The sequence below is a fragment of the Pseudoliparis swirei genome, chromosome 7, assembly GCF_029220125.1.
Source record: "Pseudoliparis swirei isolate HS2019 ecotype Mariana Trench chromosome 7, NWPU_hadal_v1, whole genome shotgun sequence".
Lineage (NCBI taxonomy): Eukaryota > Metazoa > Chordata > Actinopteri > Perciformes > Liparidae > Pseudoliparis > Pseudoliparis swirei.
The window spans coordinates 28,220,404-28,241,409 of NC_079394.1; the positions used below are offsets into that span (position 1 = coordinate 28,220,404).

Consider the following 21,006-nt stretch of genomic DNA (forward strand, 5'->3'; position numbering starts at 1 on the left):
TAAGGCTGCCCGACATGATTAGCGTTGGGCAGAGTTGTTGGCACTCAGACTTTGGCATTAAACCGTCAGAATGACAACATCGTAGAAGCTGACGCTCTGCAAATGAAATTGGATCGATTTGAAATCTATTGGCAAACGGAGGAAAATGGAGGAATAGTAGGTGCAAAATTGAATTGCAGCTACTGGAAGACCAAACAATCCCAATCTTATCTGCTTGGCTCCTCTACCAGGCGGGCCTTGGCCAAGGTGACTGGAACAACAACTCCCAAGATCACTGAAGCGAGACTCTCTCTCATTCCTTTATCCACAGACACCTGTGGTTGTTTTCTCCAGGACCCTTCAAGGCCATCTCCATGGCAACGACCATCTTGCGGTCTGGGAACTTTGTCTGTTGTGGACTGGGGACGATACATCAGGCCAGCACACACAACCAACAGACTGAAATGCACTCACTACAGCCTTGCTTTGCCCAGGGTGACAGGCGGTCGTCGGCCTGCGGCTGACGGACCGGGCTGGCTGTGTCGGTGCTGGTTACCTTCTGCCCCAATGGCGGGGCTATCGCCCAGTCTTTGGCTTACCTCCCCTCCCTCCCTTGCTACTCGTTGCAAGTCATGTCTAAGATGTATGTGCTTATGTGCTAAGGTGTTTTTTGTTTCTCCTGCTCACACTGTACCTCTAGGGCATAGTCAGGGTGGCTTTTCTTTCTGCTCTCTTCCCTCATGTTATGCTGTAATCTTCATCCACCCTTTCAAGATGGCGCATGAGCCGTGTCTTGTGGCTCTTGCACCTTCCGCCCAAAAAAGTTCCTCGTTTGTTTGTGAAAACATTCTTTGGCAATAAACCTGTTTCTGATTCTGATTCTGATTCTGATAATGAGCTTTGTAAATTAATATTTGATTAATATTTCTGCAGAAAAAGAAAACATATGTGTGCATGTCTGTGTTGGATCGTAAAGTTGACAATTCACCACTCCGGAATGACCTTTCAAAATAAATGCACACTGTGGATGTAAGTACACAAAAGAATGTAACGCTTAGTACACGGTTGTTGTGTCTTCTCGATATCCAAGCAAAACAAACCAAAGGACTTCAAATGATGTCACATGTCATGGTTTTTCTTACTCAAGATGTTTGACTCTAGCTACAAGTGAGCTGGGAGACATCTTTGAGGACACAAACTGGACTGAGCCGGTTCTGAAGACGCCCACAAACTCTCCTGACATAAGAGCGGAGTTTGAGCTAGCAGCAGTCAACAACAGGTCCCCACAAAAGAATCAGGAGAGTTTAAATGGTCCCCGGGCCTAAAGAAGAGATCATCTGTTATATGAGAGTCAATCTCTGGCGTCGGGAGAGGGGTCAGACTTTGGTCTTGAAGGTGTTCTGCTGTGTGTAGACCATCTAATCCAGGGGAGCACTGCCAGTCTCCAGATGCTCTCTGGATCATCAGCACTCAGCTGATCACTTCCATCTGGGGAGAGAAGAAGAAGACAACAGAAGAGATGGATCAGTGTCTCCAGAGACTCCCTCCATCAGCTGCCAGTGAAGCAGCACATCAGTAGAAGAGAAACAGGCTGGGTCATCTAGGCTGAGTCTTTGCTGAGGGCCCTGAACGCATCATGACTGCAGAACCAGAGAGGTGTTCACTGCCCGCTGTGAAGATGGACTCTGCTGCAGTAAAGCAGCCCACGTGTGTCCTGCTACATCCAGAGAATACATTCTCCACATGATGTCTTGAAGTTTGGTTTCCAGGATATCTGGAACTTACTCAACATGAACAAAGCAGCACTAGTGGATGTTTCAGCCGTGACTGATGATCGGCTCCATGGAGGAAACGACTGAGCAGTGAAACACCAGCTACAGGTGTTGTTACTAAATGTAATGCTGGTTCTCTGAAGTGAGAGCCAGTGGTGTGCCGGCTTCAGTCAGACTGATCTCAGAGCTCCAACCAAGACCAGCAAGAGTTTGATAGTTTGATGAATGAGGACCACTGTCTCTAAACATCTCGTGATGCCGTCAGCTGGGATCCAGCTTCACTTCCTGTAGACGTCAACAACAACAACAACAACAACAACAACACATATACTCAAACCCTCGACTGACCTCAGAGTCTCCAGTCTATAACGTGGACTCTCCAGAAAACCAGTCAGCAGCTTCACTCCTGAATCCTGCAGCAGGTTGTCTCTCAGATCCAGTTCTCTGAGACTGGAGGGGTTTGACTTCAGAGCTGATCCCAGAGAAGAACAGCCTTCCTCTGAGATCCCACACCATGACAGACTGTAAACACACAAAACAACACAGAGTTTATTATATCAATACACAATGAATCATTATTGACATCATGAACACGAGTGGCTTTCACTTTGGTTTCAGCTTCTTCTGTAAACAGACATTTAGTTAAAATCACGTCAGTGAAAGAAGAAGAAAAGATGACAGAAACAATCTGTTCATCATCCAATCAGATGAGTTCATGTTTTAATGTGAACTCCACTTCACAAGGTTTCCTGCAGCTGGTAGCAGACGTGTAGAAGCAGCTTACGGCCGGAGGATTCATGACTTCAGAGAGAAGATGAACCTGATCACAAGGATCACAACAAGTTTCATTTCAACACTTATTTCATTTAAATGGATACATGTTTGGTTCTTTATGTGTGAATAAATAACTCTTTTTATGAGGAACATTGACTCACTCAAGTATATATATATATATATATATATACTTGAGTCAGTCAATATATATATATATATATAAATACATATATATATAATATTAATAAACTATGGTACATATAGTATACTCATCAATACTCTCTGTGTCTCTCTGAGTTACATTCTGTAGGTGAAGGACAGGGGCCCCCTGACCCTGTGGCCCCTGACCCTTTAGCCCCTGACACTTTGGCCCCTGACACTGTGGCCCCTGGCTCTGTGGCCCCTGACCCTGTGGCCCCTGACCCTTTGGCCCCTGGCTCTGTGGCCCCTGACCCTGTGGCCCCTGGCTCTGTCCCATAGGCCTGTTCAGTAATCCATCAGCAGCATGAAGCCAGACAAGTTGTCCATGTCGTGCTTGTAGAGGACGACATGCAACGAGGCAGCTGATGTGAAGTGGAACATGTCACCAGGAAATGAAACACTTGATGGATCAATACGTAGATCCATCAAACAGTTATTGATTAAACATGAAGGTGCTACACTAGCAGCAGACAGTGAACCCACCTCAGAGTCTCCAGGCTACAACGTGGACTCTCCAGAAAACCAGTCAGCAGCTTCACTCCTGAATCCTGCAGCTCGTTTCCTCTCAGATTCAGTTCTCTGAGACTGGAGGGGTTTGACTTCAGAGCTGATCCCAGAGAAGAACAGCCTTCCTCTGTGATCCCACAGCGTGACAGACTGTAAACACACAAAACAACACACAGAGTTTATTATATCAATACACAATGAATCATTATTGACATCATGAACACGAGTGGCTTTCACTTTGGTTTCATCTTCTTCTGTAAACAGACATTTAGTTAAAATCCCGTCAGTGAAAGAAGAAGAAAAGATGACAGAAACAATCTGTTCATCATCCAATCAGATGAGTTCATGTTTTAATGTGAACTCCACTTCACAAGGTTTCCTGCAGCTGGTAGCAGACCTGACCTTTTGGCCCCCTGACCCTGTGGCCCCTGACCCTTGGTCCCTGACCCTGTGGCCCCTGGCTCTGTGGCCCCTGACCCTGTGGCCCATGACACTGTGGCCCCTGACCCTGTGGCCCCTGACCCTTTGGCCCCTGACCCTTTGGTCCCCTGACCCTGTGGCCCCTGACCCTGTGACCCTGGCCATTTGGCCCCTGACCCTTTGGCCCCTGACCCTGTGGCCCCTGGCTCTGTCCCATAGGCCTATTCAGTAATCCATCAGCAGCATGAAGCCAGACAAGTGTCATGATTGTATATCAGGTATAATTAAAATCCTTGAGGTCCAGTTAGAGAGAGTTTCCTCACTAAAGGTCAGAACATCAATGTCAGATATGCGCTCTATGATTTTGTGCCATATGCATTGAAGTAGCCAACAGTTGTATTAACGTGTGTATGTAGTAAACAACTGACTGTCAAGTTAAAGTGTCACACCGCGGGGAGGTTTGTCTTGTCTTGGGTTTTTTTCTTGTAACTTCCTGTTTTATTTTGAAGTCTAACTCCCCCTCTCGTTTCAGGTCACTTGCTCTTCCTCATGTGTCACCGGTGTGATGGTCCCCCCTGACCCCTGATGGTCCCCCCTGACCTCTGACCCCTGATGGTCCCCCCTGCCTGATGGATCGTGGAGGTCTCCATCGTGGAATATGCCTACTATGAACTATTCATACACTCTGTCACATTCATTGAATGTATTTAAACTCTAAATCTGTCCTTCTGTACACATTACATCTATTGTTCTGTCCATCCTGGAGAGGGATCCTCCTCTGTTCTCTCCTGAAGGTTTCTTCCCCTGAAGGGTTATTTGGGAGTTTTTCCTGGTCCGATGTGAGGTTTTGGGGAAATTGGGCTCCCCCTGACCCCTGATGGTCTCCTGACCCTGAGACGGTCTCCACCCTGATGGTCTCCACCTGACCCTGACGGTCTCCCGACCCCTGATGGTCTCCACCTGACCCTGACTCCCTGACCCTGACGGTGACCCCTGATGGTCCCCCCTGACCCCTGACCCTTGATGGTCTCCACCTGTTCCCCAGGACCCTCATGTGCTCATAGTCTGCGTCTACACTTGGTCTGAGGCCAAAGTGTTTGGCCTTGCCTCAGCCCTTTGCCACAGCCAGAGTCACGGTTTCCCTGAGTATCTTCACTCCATGTGAGTTGTTTTCTGTTTCCTCCTTGAGAGAGACTTTTCCTTTGTAAACTTTCTAGTTTAGCTTAGCTTTGTTTTATTTGTCAGCTTTTGCTGTCCTCCCGTTTGGAGAGACTTTGTGTTTTAGATTAGCCGAGTATATTTAGTGAGCTCTTTTCCAGAGCCCTTCTATTTGTCTCCTCAAAGATGTTCGCATTTCAATAAAGTGGGTTTTTCGTTCTCTCCTCTGCATCTGTGACCTCATTTTAGTCCAGGCCTGATATAAAGTAAGAGAACTAAATATAATAACATCTACAACATATTTATTATATATTTATTTATTTATTATAGATTTCAAACTGAACTGGATTAGTTATGAATAATAAATACTCTAATAATACATACATTATCTTCTCTTATTTAAAGTAAAATAAAGGCCGGATTTAAAACAAATCTTTTGAAAAATGTGATTTAAAATAAAGGACTTCATTTTACAATAAAATATTGAACTGAATTGTCCTGCAGCTTTAAATTCAGTTTCTTCAGGCGTCAAAAGATGTCAATCAAAAGAGCCAAGATTAGGGATGAGAATTGATAAGATTTTAACGATTCCGATGCCTTATCGATTCCTGCTTATCGATTCGATTCCTTATCGATTCTTTTATCGATTCTTATTGGGCAAGGGGTGAAAAAAAGAGCACAAACGGGTTTATTTACATTAATTTTCTTTTCTATAATTTTCTATAATGCCGCACACACCATATACAGTATGTATACATACACATTTAAAAAAATTAAATAACCAAAAACATTTATACATATTCCTCTTGAACTTAAAATAAAACTTACATAACTTAAATAAAATGTATTCTGTTTAATTTAAACATGTTCCTAGAAATTACTATCCAAACGTGAAGTGATCAATAATGGGAGACCAATGCCAGAGCTAAAATGTCTGCTTCAAACGAAGGACAGAAGATAACTTGATCGACTACACACAATAAAGGCAAATTGCTTCACACAGTGAGTGGTTGTGATCACTTTTGAGGAGTTTACCTTGGACCAGTGGTCCCCAAACTACGGCCCGCCTCCACATGTGGACCGGCCCCCTGAACAAAACCAGAGACGCGTTCAGATTTATTATTTTTTTCACCTGGCCGCTGCCGTTGAGATTACAGTGAGACGCGGAAAAATGTGGAGTGGTGCTCTTCACAATAAAACATCTTTGATGGGACGTGTCGCGTCTCGGCCAATCAGCGTTCAGATGTCCACAGCGTTTGGGAAGTTAGGTTAGCTTGAATGTTAGTCCGCTACATCTGCTGCTGTCACGCTGCACGGTGGAGCGATACTAACAAAGTACCCGTACGTTAAACACGATGTGATTTAGCTTATTTTTAGTATTGATACTTCATTAAAAGAGCGATCAGAGCGCACGCGCTGCTCCGCTCTGTTAAACGCTGTCTGCACGCACAGCGCTCACAGCGAGTGGCGCGCAGCTCAGCCCGTAATCTGGCGCTCACAGGTGAGCACACTCTCACCTCACACCAGCACTTTTTGTTGTGTGAAATAGAGCCAAACTTTAGAACGCCTCTGCCTCGTTGCCATGTTTGCTGCAGTCTGAAGAAGAAACTAAAAAAGTGTGCGCATGCTAACAGAGGACCGTTAGCAGAACCGTTAAAGAATTTGGCTGTGATCCCAAACAATCGGTTCACTGGGAACCGGTTCTAAAAGAGAACCGGTTCTCGATTCCCATCCCTAGCCAAGATATTATATTCTTGTTCCCTGAAAGGAGAAATGTGTGTGCAGGGACTCCATCTGGTTATGAAACCATTTGTTTCAGCTCATTTCTCTCTGTTCACATCAGTGATCATCAGTTAATTCATGTTACATTAAGATCATATTGGGCTCTTATCTTTATTTATAATTCAGTGAACCCACCTCAGAGTCTCCAGGCTACAACTTGGACTCTCCAGAAAACCAGTCAGCAGCTCCACTCCTGAATCCTGCAGCTGGTTTTCACTCAGATCCAGATCTCTGAGACTGGAGGGGTTTGACTTCAGAGCTGATCCCAGAGAAGAACAGCCTTCCTCTGTGATCCCACAGCGTGACAGACTGTAAACACACAAAACAACACACAGAGTTTATTATATCAATACACAATGAATCATTATTGACATCATGAACACGAGTGGCTTTCACTTTGGTTTCATCTTCTTCTGTAAACAGACATTTAGTTAAAATCACGTCAGTGAAAGAAGAAGAAAAGATGACAGAAACAATCTGTTCATCATCCAATCAGATGAGTTCATGTTTTAATGTGAACTCCACTTCACAAGGTTTCCTGCAGCTGGTAGCAGACGTGTAGAAGCAGCTTACGGCCGGAGGATTCATGACTTCAGAGAGAAGATGAACCTGATCACAAGGATCACAACAAGTTTCATTTCAACACTTATTTCATTTAAATGGATACATGTTTGGTTCTTTATGTGTGAATAAATAACTCTTTTTATGAGGAACATTGACTCACTCAAATATATATATATATATATATAATATTAATAAAGTATGGTACACAGGCACGTGCACAGACATTTTGGGGGGCAGGTGCTCAAACCAAAGAAAAGGGCACCCAATGCCAAAATAAATTTCTGACAGAGTTGAAGCATTAGCATCAATACACTGATGATGCTGTCCTCTACCTGCGTTTCCTCTGGCAGCATCAGACCGCTTACATGTTCTTTATGAATAAAGATTCATTATTATATAGCAACAACAGTACAAGCGTTCTGATTGGCTAATGGGTCTTCATGCCAGCCACGTATCGCCCTCCTCGCTGGTCTGATACGGATCCGTATTGCCCTCTTACGTCATTTTCAAAATGAGCGATATTGATAGACATCAACCCAAGAGCAGTGGTCCTCAAACTAAGGCCGCCTCCACATTTGGCCCGGCCCTCTGAACCAGAGAGGCCGTATGATTTGTTTTTCAGTCTGGCCACGCAAATCCTAGACTAGCCCGTTAAATAGAACAGAATAAGAATTCTCTCTCTCTCTCTTCTCTCTCTCTCTCTCTCTCTCTCTCTCTCTCTCTCTCTCTCTCTCTCTCTCTCTCTCTCTCTCTCTCTCTCTCTCTCTCTCTTCTCTCTCTCTCTCTCTCTCTCTCTCTCTTTCTCTCTCTCTCTCTCTCTCTTCTCTCTCTCTCTTCTCTCTCTCTTTTCTCTCTCTTCTCTCTCTCCCTCTCTCTCTCTTTTCTCTTGAATTCTCTCTCTCTTCTCTCTCTCTCTCTCTCTCCCTCTCTCTATTCTCTAAACATAACTAACGTCAGTAAACAGCTGGATGAGGCTTTGAAATCACAGAGTTTTTGTTTGTTTATTTTTTTAGGAAACGTCGGACCAGTTGTGACGTCATGTTTTCAGCAGCGTAATGTTGTGGTTGATTTATCACAAAACAACGTCAGGGGACAAACACCGTCAGGACCTGTGTGTCTGGTGCTGCGCGTCAGAGGAGAAGGAGGTGCAGCCGTTCGGTGGCGCGAGGAGCACTGAGCAGAGGAGGAAGTGGAGGAGGAGGAGGAGGGAGGGGCGCGGGGGGGGCTCGTGAGCGCCGCGGAGCGGGTCTAGGCGAAGTTCTCACAATAACTCAATGCCCCGTCGGATATTAAAACACATTTGGGGGGACTTGATGACAGAAAGAGTCACTTTTATTCTTAAATACGGATGAATAAAAAAAATGTGTCTCCAGCAAAAAGGACTCTTTACTCATCCATAGGGATGGGCATCGAGAACCGGTTCTGTTTTAGAACCGGTTCCCAGTGAACCTATTGTTTGGGATCGTCAGCCAAATTCTTTAACAGTTCTGCTAACGGTCCTCTGTGGCGTTGCGCATGCGCAAACTTTTTTAGTTTCTTATTCAGACTGCAGCAAACATGGCAACTAGGCAGAGGCGTTCTAAAGTTTGGCTCTATTTCACACGACAAAAAGTGCTGGTGTGAGGTGAGAGTGTGCTCACCTGCGTGCGCGCATTACGGCTGAGCGCTGCGCACGCCACTCGCTGTGAGCGCTGCGCGTGCAGACAGCGTTTAACGGAGCGGAGCAGCGCGTGAGCTCTGATCGCTCTTTTAATGAAGTATCGATTCTAAAAATATGCTAAATCACATCGTTTTTAACGTACGGGTACTTTGTTAGTATCGCTACACCGTGCAGCGTGACAGCAGCAGATGTAGCGGACTAACATTCAAGCTAACCTAACTTCTTAAACGCTGTGGACATCTGAACGCTGATTGGCCGAGACGCGACACGTCCCATCAAAGATGTTTTATTGCGAAGAGCACCACTTCACATTTTCTCCGCGTCTCACTGCAATCTCAACGGCAGCGGGCCAGGTGAAAAAAATAATGAATCAGAACGCGTCTCTGGTATTGTTCAGGGGGCGGGGCCACATGGGGAGGCGGGCCGTAGTTTGGGGACCACTGGTCCAAGGTAAACTCCTCAAAAGTGATCACAACCACTCACTGTGTGAAGCAATTTGCCTTTATTGTGTGTAGTCGATCAAGTTATCTTCTGTCCTTCGTTTGAAGCAGACATTTGAGCTCCGGCATTGGTCTCCCATTATTGATCACTTCACGTTTGGATAGTAATTTCTAGGAACATGTTTAAATTAAACAGAATACATTTTATTTAAGTTATGTAAGTTTTATTTTAAGTTCAAGAGGAATATGTATAAATGTTTTGGGTTATTTAAACAAATTTAAATGTGTATGTATACATACTGTATATGGTGTGTGCAGCATTATAGAAAATTATAGAAAAGAAAATTAATGTAAATAAACCCGTTTGTGGTCTTTTTTTCACCCATTGCCCAATAAGAATCGATAAAATAATCGATAAGGAATCGAATCGATAAGCAGGAATCGATAAGGCATCGGAATCGTTAAAATCTTATCAATTCTCATCCCTACTCATCCAGGGCAAAGGGGAGGAGCTTGAGCACCACGAGGGCTCTACCTGTGCACGTGCCTCATGGTACATATAGTATACTCATCAATACTCTCTGTGTCTCTCTCAGTTACATTCTGTAGGTGAAGGACAGGGGGCCCCTGACCCTGTGGCCCCTGACCCTTTGGTCCCTGACCCTGTGGCCCCTGACCATGTGGCCCCTGACCCTGTGGCCCCTGACCCTTTGGTCCCTGACCATGTGGCCCTGACCCTGTGGCCCCTAACCCTCTGGCCCCTGACCCTGTGGCCCCTGGCTCTGTCCCATAGGCCTGTTCAGTAATCCATCAGCAGCATGAAGCCAGACAAGTGTCATGATTGTATATCAGGTATAATTAAAATCCTTGAGGTCCAGTTAGAGAGAGTTTCCTCACTAAAGGTCAGAACATCAATGTCAGATATGCGCTCTATGATTTTGTGCCATATGCATTGAAGTAGCCAACAGTTGTATTAACGTGTATGTAGTAAACAACTGACTGTCAAGTTAAAGTGTCACACCGCGGGGAGGTTTGTCTTGTCTTGGGTTTTTTTCTTGTAACTTCCTGTTTTATTTTGAAGTCTAACTCCCCCTCTCGTTTCAGGTCACTTGCTCTTCCTCATGTGTCACCGGTGTGATGGTCCCCCCTGACCCCTGACCCCTGATGGTCTCCCCTGACCCCTGACGGTCTCCACCTGACCCCTGACCCCTGATGGTCTCCACCTGACCCCTGACGGTCTCCACCTGTTCCCCAGGACCCTCATGTGCTCATAGTCTGCGTCTCCCCTTTGTCTGGGGCCAAAGTGTTTGGCCCTTGGCCCTCAGCCCGTTGCCACAGCCAGAGTCACGGTTTCCCTGAGTATCTTCACTCCATGTGAGTTGTTTTCTGTTTCCTCCTTAAGAGAGACTTTTCCTTTGTAAACTTTCTAGTTTAGCTTAGCTTTGTTTTATTTGTCAGCCGTTTTGCTGTCCTCCCGTTTGGAGAGACTTTGTGTTATAGATTAGCCCGAGTATATTTAGTGAGCTCTTTTCCAGAGCCCTTTTATTTGTCTCTCCTCAAAGAGGTTCGGATTTCAATAAAGTGGGCTTATACGTTCTCTCCTCTGCATCTGAGTCCTCATTTTAGTCCAGGCCGGACATAAATAAAGAGAACTAAATATAATAACATCTACAACATATTTATTATTACAGATTTTCAACTGAACTGGATTAATTCTGAATAACAAATACTCTAATACTCTAATAATAAATACATTATCTTCTCTTATTTAAAGTAAAATAAAGGCCGGATTTAAAACAAATCTTTTGAAAAATGTGATTTAAAATAAAGGACTTAATTTTACAATAAAATATTTAACTGAATTGTCCTGCAGCTTTAAATTCAGTTTCTTCAGGCGTCAAGCGATGTCAATCAAAAGAGCCAAGATATTATATTCTTGTTCTCTGAAAGGAGAAATGTGTGTGCAGGGACTCCATCTGGTTATGAAACCATTTGTTTCAGCTCATTTCTCTCTGTTCACATCAGTGATCATCAGTTAATTCATGTTACATTAAGATCATATTGGGCTCTTATCTTTATTTATAATTCAGTGAACCCACCTCAGAGTCTCCAGTCTACAACGTGGACTCTCCAGAAAACCAGTCAGCAGCTTCACTCCTGAATCCTGCAGCTGGTTTTCACTCAGATGCAGTTCTCTGAGACTGGAGGGGTTTGACTTCAGAGCTGATCCCAGAGAAGAACAGCCTTCCTCTGTGATCCCACAGCCTGACAGTCTGTAAACACACAAAACAACACACAGAGTTTATTATATCAATACACAATGAATCATTATTGACATCATGAACACGAGTGGCTTTCACTTTGGTTTCATCTTCTTCTGTAAACAGACATTTAGTTAAAATCCCATCAGTGAAAGAAGAAGAAAAGATGACAGAAACAATCTGTTCATCATCCAATCAGATGAGTTCATGTTTTAATGTGAACTCCACTTCACAAGGTTTCCTGCAGCTGGTAGCAGACGTGTAGAAGCAGCTTACGGCCGGAGGATTCATGACTTCAGAGAGAAGATGAACCTGATCACAAGGATCACAACAAGTTTCATTTCAACACTTATTTCATTTAAATGGATAAATGTTTGGTTCTTTATGTGTGAATAAATAACTCTTTTATGAGGAACATTGACTCATTCAAGTATATATATATATTAATAAAGTATGGTACATATAGTATACCCATCAATACTCATTGAGTCTCTCTGAGCGACATTCTGTAGGTGAAGGACAGGGGGCCCCTGACCCTTTGACCCATGACCCTTTGCCCCCTGACCCTGTGGCCCCTGACTCTGTGGCCCCTGACCATGTGGCCCCTGGCTCTGTCCTATAGGCAGCATGAAGCCAGACAAGTTGTCCATGTCGTGCTTCAGGGGTGTCAAATTCATTTTCACCGAGGGCCACATCCGCCTCATGGCGGCCCTCAAAGGGCCGGTTGTCACTAACACGGTATAATTCTAACTACTCCAGAACATATTGTTAAATAACTCTCTTTGCATTTGATAAATGTATAACTATATATGCAAATGTATTTAATATTATAAAATAAATCTCTTTAATTTCATTATATTTATTTTAACCCACATTACTTTATCAAAGATCAAACAAACATTATTACATTAACTTTGTTAAAAGCTTTGTCACAGTTGAGACAGATGGTTCTCCACTGGTCTGGGTAGTGTTTCTCCACTGGTCTGGGTAGTGGTTCTCCACTGGTCTGGGTAGTGGTTCTCCACTGGTCTGGGCAGTGGTTCTCCACTGGTCTAGGCAGTGGTTCTCCACTGGTCTGGGTAGTGGTTCTCCACTGGTCTGGGTAGTGGTTCTCCACTGGTCTGGGGCTGTGGTTCTCCACTGGTCTGGGCTGTGGTTCTCAACTGGTCTGGGCAGTGGTTCTCCACTGGTCTGGGCAGTGGTTCTCCACTGGTCTGGGGCTGTGGTTCTCCACTGGTCTGGGCTGTGGTTCTCTACTGGTCTGGGCAGTGGTTCTCCACTGATCTGGGGCTGTGGTTCTCTACTGGTCTGGGCAGTGGTTCTCCACTGGTCTGGGGCTGTGGTTCTCCACTGGTCTGGGCTGTGGTTCTCTACTGGTCTGGGTAGTGGTTCTCCACTGGTCTGGGCTGTGGTTCTCTACTGGTCTGGGTAGTGGTTCTCCACTGGTCTGGGCAGTGGTTCTCCACTGGTCTGGGAAGTGGTTCTCCACTGGTCTAGGCAGTGGTTCTCCACTGGTCTGGGTAGTGGTTCTCCACTGGTCTGGGCAGTGGTTCTCCACTGGTCTGGGCAGTGGTTCTCCACTGGTCTGGGTAGTGGTTCTCCACTGGTCTGGGCAGTGGTTCTCCACTGGTCTGGGTAGTGGTTCTCCACTGGTCTAGGCAGTGGTTCTCCACTGGTCTGGGCTGTGGTTCTCTACTGGTCTGGGCAGTGGTTCTCCACTGGTCTGGGCAGTGGTTCTCCACTGGTCTGGGAAGTGGTTCTCCACTGGTCTAGGCAGTGGTTCTCCACTGGTCTGGGTAGTGGTTCTCCACTGGTCTGGGCAGTGGTTCTCCACTGGTCTGGGCAGTGGTTCTCCACTGGTCTGGGCAGTGGTTCTCCACTGGTCTGGGCAGTGGTTCTCCACTGGTCTGGGTAGTGGTTCTCCACTGGTCTAGGCAGTGGTTCTCCACTGGTCTGGGCAGTGGTTCTCCACTGGTCTGGGTAGTGGTTCTCCACTGGTCTGGGTAGTGGTTCTCCACTGGTCTAGGCAGTGGTTCTCCACTGGTCTAGGCAGTGGTTCTCCACTGGTCTGGGAAGTGGTTCTCCACTGGTCTGGGCTGTGGTTCTCTACTGGTCTGGCTTTGGGACGCACTATCACCCCTGAATGACAAGCTGAGACCTAAATCGAGGGACATTTTTAACTTCTCAAATGTATTTCATGAAAAGATGTTGCAGTTTGAACCTGAGAGTTCAGAATATCACAGTATGCACAACAAAACTATTTAGTAATATTCCCTTTTACAGTCAATTATGAACCAACAAGTGAATCTTAAGGACACAAGGAAATACAACGTACATTACTACTCAGTAACTTCAGACTTTAAAACATGTCTAAACAGTGCTTTCATGCATAAACATGAAATAAAAAAGTCTGGTTTTAAAAAGCCTCAAAAGATGTAATTCATGTCTCACTCACTGAACCTATGACACATAAAGCTGCTCTACAAGTCAGAGTCTTGAGGAGCAGCTTTTATACACAAACTCTAAATATATTAAACAAGGGTAATTAAAAAAGATTCACATATTCAACATTAACTTTTCTTCTGACTATATTATAAATACTGAACAACATGAAGCAGCACTCACTTCAACCTTAGTGACCACTGACGTAGACCTGATGGAGGAATTCATAACTGCGGTCAAGCCAGCCGCCACTTCGAAAAACACAGTCAAGCCAGCCCGCACGATTTTTTTCAGTACACGTATATACCAGGCATTACGGTGTGAGTGTGTGAAAACTGTGTTCAAAATAAGAGCGAACTTCCGGTGAACGTGATATGACGAAACACGCCTTTAAATACAGATATAGTGATAGATTAAACTAAATGAAGTGATGAAAAATCATGAATGGTATTAATGATGAACACATTAAATGAAAGAAAGTAATTATTCCAATATTGGGATATTCTGATTTAGAATTTCAAAATAAAAGCTAAAGAAAATCACATTCATGCGCAAATGGGTGTCTAATTTCAGAATAGATTTAGAACACAATGGTGCATAGTTACAAAATACTTTCACTTCTGATTCATGGTAGAGTACCTCAAGGTGTCATCCAGAGATAATCAAGACATTCTGACGTTTGATTTCTAAATGAAAGCACTTCATAAAGAAAATAATAGTAATATATTTCCAATATTTGATATTTCTTTGAAGCAAATCTGTAACTTTCTTGAAAGAATCACACTGCAGTCTTGTTAGTGGTGACCTCAGCTAGGTCCATGATTATTTTCATGAGATATTACTGTGTAGATTTTGAATGAATTCAATTCAAAGTTAGCGAGAAATAAATATTATTAATATTATGGCAATATTTGGATTTTATTTTAAGCGAATCTGAAACTTTCTTGAAAAAAGGTACAATGCAGTCTTGTTAGTGGTGACCTCAGCTAGGTCCATGATTATTTTCATGAGATATTACTGTGTGGATTTTGAATAAATTCAGTTTAAAGTTAGCGAGAAATAAATATTATTAATATTATGGCAATATTTGGATTTTATTTTAAGCGAATCTGAAACTTTCTTGAAAAAAGGTACACTGCAGTCTTGTTAATGGTGACCTCTGCTAGGTCCATGATTATTCTCATGAGATATTACTGTGTAGATTTTGAATGAATTCAATTCAAAATTAGCGAGAAACAAATATTATTAATATTATGGCAATATTTGGATTTTATTTTAAGCAAATCTGAAACTTTCTTGAAAAAAGGTACAATGCAGTCTTGTTAGTGGTGACCTCTGCTAGGCCCATGAATATTTTCATGAGATATTACTGTGGGGATTTTGAATGAATTCAATTTAAAGTTGGTGAGAAATAAATATTATTAATATTATGGCAATATTTGAATTTTATTTTAAGCAAATCTGAAACTTTCTTGATGAAACTTACACTGCGGTCTTGTTAATGGTGACCTCTGCTAGGTCCATGATTATTTTCATGAGATATTACTGTGGGGATTTTGAATGAATTCAATTCAAAGTTAGCGAAGAATAAATATTATTAATATTATGGCAATATTTGAATTTTATTTTAAGCAAATCTGAAACTTTCTTGAAAAAGGTACAATGCAGTCTTGTTAGTGGTGACCTCTGCTAGGCCCATGAATATTTTTATGAGATATTACTGTGGGGATTTTGAATGAATTCAATTTAAAGTTGGCGAGAAATAAATATTATTAATATTATGGCAATATTTGGATTTTATTTTAAGCAAATCTGAAACTTTCTTGATGGAAATTACACTGCAGCCTTGTTAATGGTGACCTCAGCTAGGCCCTTGAATATTTTCATGACATATTACTTCACAAACTTTCAGGAAATTCAAGTTCAAGTCAGCTAAATAACAGGACCTCAAGTGGGAGCTGAACATCAGCCATCACTAAAAAGGCATGGCAGGGGACGTTCTTCCTGACGTAGCTGAATTGAACCTGCCAAAGACCATGATGGTGCACTTCTACACTGCCATCATCGAGTCCATCCTCTGCTCCTCCATCACCGTCTGGTACGCTGCAGCCACTGCTAAGGACAGAGCCAGACTGCAGCGGATCATCTGCTCCGCTGAGAGAGTGATTGGCTGCAATCTGCCATCCCTCCAGGACTTGTCTGCTTCCAGGACCCTGGGCGAGCAAGGAAGATTGTAGCTGACTCCTCTCACCCGGGTCCCCACTGACTTACATCCCCAGGACAATTTCCTTCCACCTAATTATTCACTTAAATACACTGCATACACTTAGAAAAACTCATAAGAATTAGAAAAACTCTTCCTTAGACTTTTGTTGCTAACTATGTTATTTTTTGTGAATGCTGGTAAAGTTATTGCCATATGACTACTTACTTCATGAGTAGATTTGGTTAATTATAACTGAATTGTTTCTGTGTTGAAATATTGTTGCATATGCTGTTGTTGTTGTTTTTTTACTTAATGTCTCAATCACTTTGTTTGGAACTTGTTTTGAGTAAAAATTGGGTACCCGCAAATGGGGTAGTGCTATATATTGCCAGCCTACATGGTTGGGCCCCATTTGGGAGTGGCTACAACCTGGGAAAGAAAGCTAAGCTCTGACATGTTTAGAAAAAAGAAAAGCTAAAATCCTGCCCAAACTCACAACAGGGTCTCAGATTTGCTAAATCACACACCCTCTTCAAGTCCTGGATTTCAGACAGCCAATTAACTCTTGTGGGTGTTTTGGAAGAAATGTCATCAACATCATTGTAGGCCCTGTCTTGAATGTCTGCGTTCAATTTAGAATTTCCAGGAATAATATTTAGGACATTATGGCCATTTTTGCACTTGTCAATAAATCTGCAAATACAAGAGAAGAAGGCCCAATTTGACCCTTTGGACCTTTTTTTGGGGCCCTTAACTCAGACCTATCGGTTCTAAACCTTAGGGTATTCAGATGCCCTTCTTTGAATTTGAAAAGGATCCACATCTCGAAGTAGATTGGAAGTATGACAAATTAACTAAAAGACTTATGTTGAATATAAAGCAGTAAGGTTATATTCTAGAGAGAATTTGAAGGTCGAAGGTCAGTCTGCAGAGTAGTGTTTGTGTGTGTTAATAATATTTATTTTTCGCTAACTTTAAATTGAATTTCTTCAAAATCTACACAGTAATATCTCATGAAAATATTCATGGGCCTAGCAGAGATCACCATTAACAAGGCTGCCGTGTAAGATTCATCAAGAAAGCTTCAGATTTGCTTAAAATAAAATTCAAATATTGCTATAATATTAATAATATTTATTTCTCACCAAATTTAAATTGAATTCATTCAAAATCCCCACAGTAATATCTCATGAAAATAATCATGGACCTAGCAGAGGTCACCATTAACAAGACCGCAGTGTAGGTTTCATCAAGAAAGTTTCAGATTTGCTTAAAATAAAATTCAAATATTGCCATAATATTAATAATATTTATTTCTCGCCAACTTTAAATTGAATTCATTCAAAATCCCCAGAGTAATATCTCATGAAAATATTCATGGGCCTAGCAGAGGTCACCACTAACAAGACTGCATTGTACCTTTTTTCAAGAAAGTTTCAGATCTGCTTCAAATAAAATCCAAATATTGCCATAATATTAATAATATTTGTTTCTCGCTAACTTTGAATTGAATTCATTGAAAATCTACATAGTAATATCTCATGAGAATAATCATGGACCTAGCAGAGGTCACCCTTAACAAGACTGCAGTGTACCTTTTTTCAAGAAAGTTCCAGATTTGCTTAAAATAAAATCCAAATATTGCCATAATATTAATAATATTTGTTTCTCGCTAACTTTGAATTGAATTCATTCAAAATCTACACAGTAATATCTCATGAGAATAATCATGGGCCTAGCAGAGGTCACCCTTGACAAGACTGCAGTGTACCTTTTTTCAAGAAAGTTCCAGATTTGCTTAAAATAAAATCCAAATATTGCCATAATATTAATAATATTTGTTTCTCGCTAACTTTGAATTGAATTCATTCAAAATCTACACAGTAATATCTCATGAGAATAATCATGGACCTAGCAGAGGTCACCCTTAACAAGACTGCATTGTACCTTTTTTCAAGAAAGTTTCAGATTTGCTTAAAATAAAATCCAAATATTGCCATAATATTAATAATATTTATTTCTCGCTAACTGAATTGAATTCATTCAAAATCTACACAGTAATATCTTATGAAAATATTCATGGGCCTAGCAGAGGTCACCACTAACAGGACTGCATTGTACCTTTTTTCAAGAAACTTTCAGATTTGCTTAAAATAAAATCCAAATATTGCCATAATATTAATAATATTTGTTTCTCGCTAACTTTGAATTGAATTCATTCAAAATCTACACAGTAATATCTCATGAGAATAATCATGGACCTAGCAGAGGTCACCCTTAACAAGACTGCAGTGTACCTTTTTTCAAGAAAGTTTCAGATTTGCTTAAAATAAAATCCAAATATTGCCATAATATTAATAATATTTATTTCTCGCTAACTTTGAATTGAATTCATTCAAAATCTACACAGTAATATCTCATGAAAATAATCATGGACCTAGCTGAGGTCACCAATAACAAGACTGCAGTGTGATTTTTTCAAGAAAGTTACAGATTTGTTTCAAAGAAATATCAAATATTGGAAATATATTACTATTATTTTCTTTATGAAGTGCTTTCATTTAGAAATCAAACATCAGAATGTCTTGATTATCTCTGGATGACATCTTGAGGTACTCTACCATGAATCAGAAGTGAAAGTATTTTGTAACTACGCACCATTTTGTTCTAAATCTATTCTGAAATTAGACACCCATTTGCACATGAATGTGATTTTCTTTAGCTTTTATTTTGAAATTCTAAATCAGAATATCCCAATATTGGAATAATTACTTTCTTTCATTTAATGTGTTCATCATTAATACCATTCATGATTTTTCATCTCTTCATTTAGTTTAATCTATCACTATATCTGTATTTAAAGGCGTGTTTCGTCATATCACGTTCACCGGAAGTTCGCTCTTATTTTGAAGACAGCTTTCACACGCTCGTACCGTAATGTCTGGTATATACGTGTACTGAAAAAAATCGTGCGGGCTGGCTTGACTGTGTTTTTCGAAGTGGCGGCTGGCTTGACTGCAGTAATTCATAATAGGGGAAATGGGGACGTTTGTTAATACAAAGTCAATGTGGTCACACACGCACGCGCGTCTGGATGTCCGCCGGGCGCGTGAATGACAGGACGCGAAAAATGCGCCTCATTCGGGCTGATTCTTTAAACTCTGGCGGTAAAAGTAGGTGAGACTGTTCAAATGCTCCGCGTGACGTCACTGACGTCATACTGTTGAATCAGAACCTACGGAGGATATCGATCGTCTGGAAGCGGCCGTCATCCAGAAGCTGCGTGCGGCTACGGATAATATAATATGTACTATTTATATTATTAACCCAGACTCGAGGGCTTGATGGTCCGACGTGTGTGGGACTTACTCAACAGAACAAAGAGTGTATTTCTTCCGTGGTGGACGGTGGTAACGAGCTGTTAAATGCCACGATAAGCCACGCCCCCTCTCCGGCGCTTCTAGCCCGAGTGAAGAAAACGTGACCAATAGTCCGGCGACTGAACTCACGCGAGTACATTTAGTAAAGCAACGCAAGGGTTCGCCTCTCCTCTGGCGTGAACGCAGCATGAAGGAGCGTGAACAGACCGCAGTCCGCTGCAAAAAAAATGACCTTCAAAATAAAAGCACAAGATTTTTTACCTCCCTTTTTTAAGAAAAGGCATCATATTTATTTCATGCCGTCGCGGGCCACATAAAATGACGTGGCGGGCCATGAGTTTGACACGTATGTTGTAGAGGATGACATGCAACGAGGCAGCTGATGTGAAGTGGAACATGTCACCAGGAAATGAAACACTTGATGGATCAATACGTAGATCCAACAAACAGTTATTGATTAAACATGAAGGTGCTACACTAGCAGCAGACAGTGAACCCACCTCAGAGTCTCCAGGCTACAACGTGGACTCTCCAGAAAACCAGTCAGCAGCTTCACTCCTGAATCCTGCAGCTTGTTGTATCTCAGATCCAGTTCTCTGAGACTGGAGGGGTTTGACTTCAGAGCTGATCCCAGAGAAGAACAGCCTTCCTCTGTGATCCTACAGTGTGACAGTCTGTAAACACACAAAACAACACACAGAGTTTATTATATCAATACACAATGAATCATTATTGACATCATGAACACGAGTGGCTTTCACTTTGGTTTCATCTTCTTTAGTAAACAGACATTTAGTTAAAATCACGTGAGTGAAAGAAGAAGAAAAGATGACAGAAACAATCTGTTCATCATCCAATCAGATGAGTTCATGTTTTAATGTGAACTCCACTTCACAAGGTTTCCTGCAGCTGGTAGCAGACGTGTAGAAGCAGCTTACGGCCGGAGGATTCATGACTTCAGAGAGAAGATGAACCTGATCACAAGGATCACAACAAGTTTCATTTCAACACTTATTTCATTTAAATGGATACATGTTTGGTTCTTTATGTGTGAATAAATAACTCTTTTTATGAGGAACATTGACTCACTCTAGTATATATATATATATATAATATTAATAAAGTATGGTACACAGGCACGTGCACAGACATTTTGGGGGGCAGGTGCTCAAACCAAAAAAAAGGGCACCCAATGCCAAAATAAATTTCTGACAGAGTTGAAGCATTAGCATCAATACACTGATGATGCTGTCCTCTACCTGCGTTTCCTCTGGCAGCATCAGACCACTAGCTTACATGTTCTTTATGAATAAAGATGAATTATTATATAGCAACAACAGTACAAGCGTTCTGATTGGCTAATGGGTCTTCATGCCAGCCACGTATCGCCCTCCTCGCTGGTCTGATACGGATCCGTATTGCCCTCTTACGTCATTTTCAAAATGAGCGATATTGATAGA

General features: G+C 42.1%; 2 protein-coding genes across 2 annotated transcripts in view; both read right to left on the reverse strand.

Moving 5' to 3' along the window:
* The window catches only part of LOC130196675 (protein NLRC5-like), a 1,158,129-nt gene that overhangs the window by 26,655 nt on the left and 1,110,468 nt on the right, over positions 1–21,006 (reverse strand). Inside the window, 1 exon segment of the mRNA XM_056418994.1 lies at positions 11,357–11,530. Coding sequence (XP_056274969.1) covers positions 11,357–11,530 — 174 coding nt within the window.
* Positions 1,406–21,006, reverse strand: part of LOC130196684 (protein NLRC3-like) — a 73,875-nt gene continuing 54,274 nt past the window's right edge. The window contains 4 exon segments of the mRNA XM_056419007.1: positions 1,406–1,467; positions 2,100–2,273; positions 3,210–3,383; positions 6,729–6,902. Coding sequence (XP_056274982.1) covers positions 1,458–1,467; positions 2,100–2,273; positions 3,210–3,383; positions 6,729–6,902 — 532 coding nt within the window. The 3' untranslated portion in view covers positions 1,406–1,457.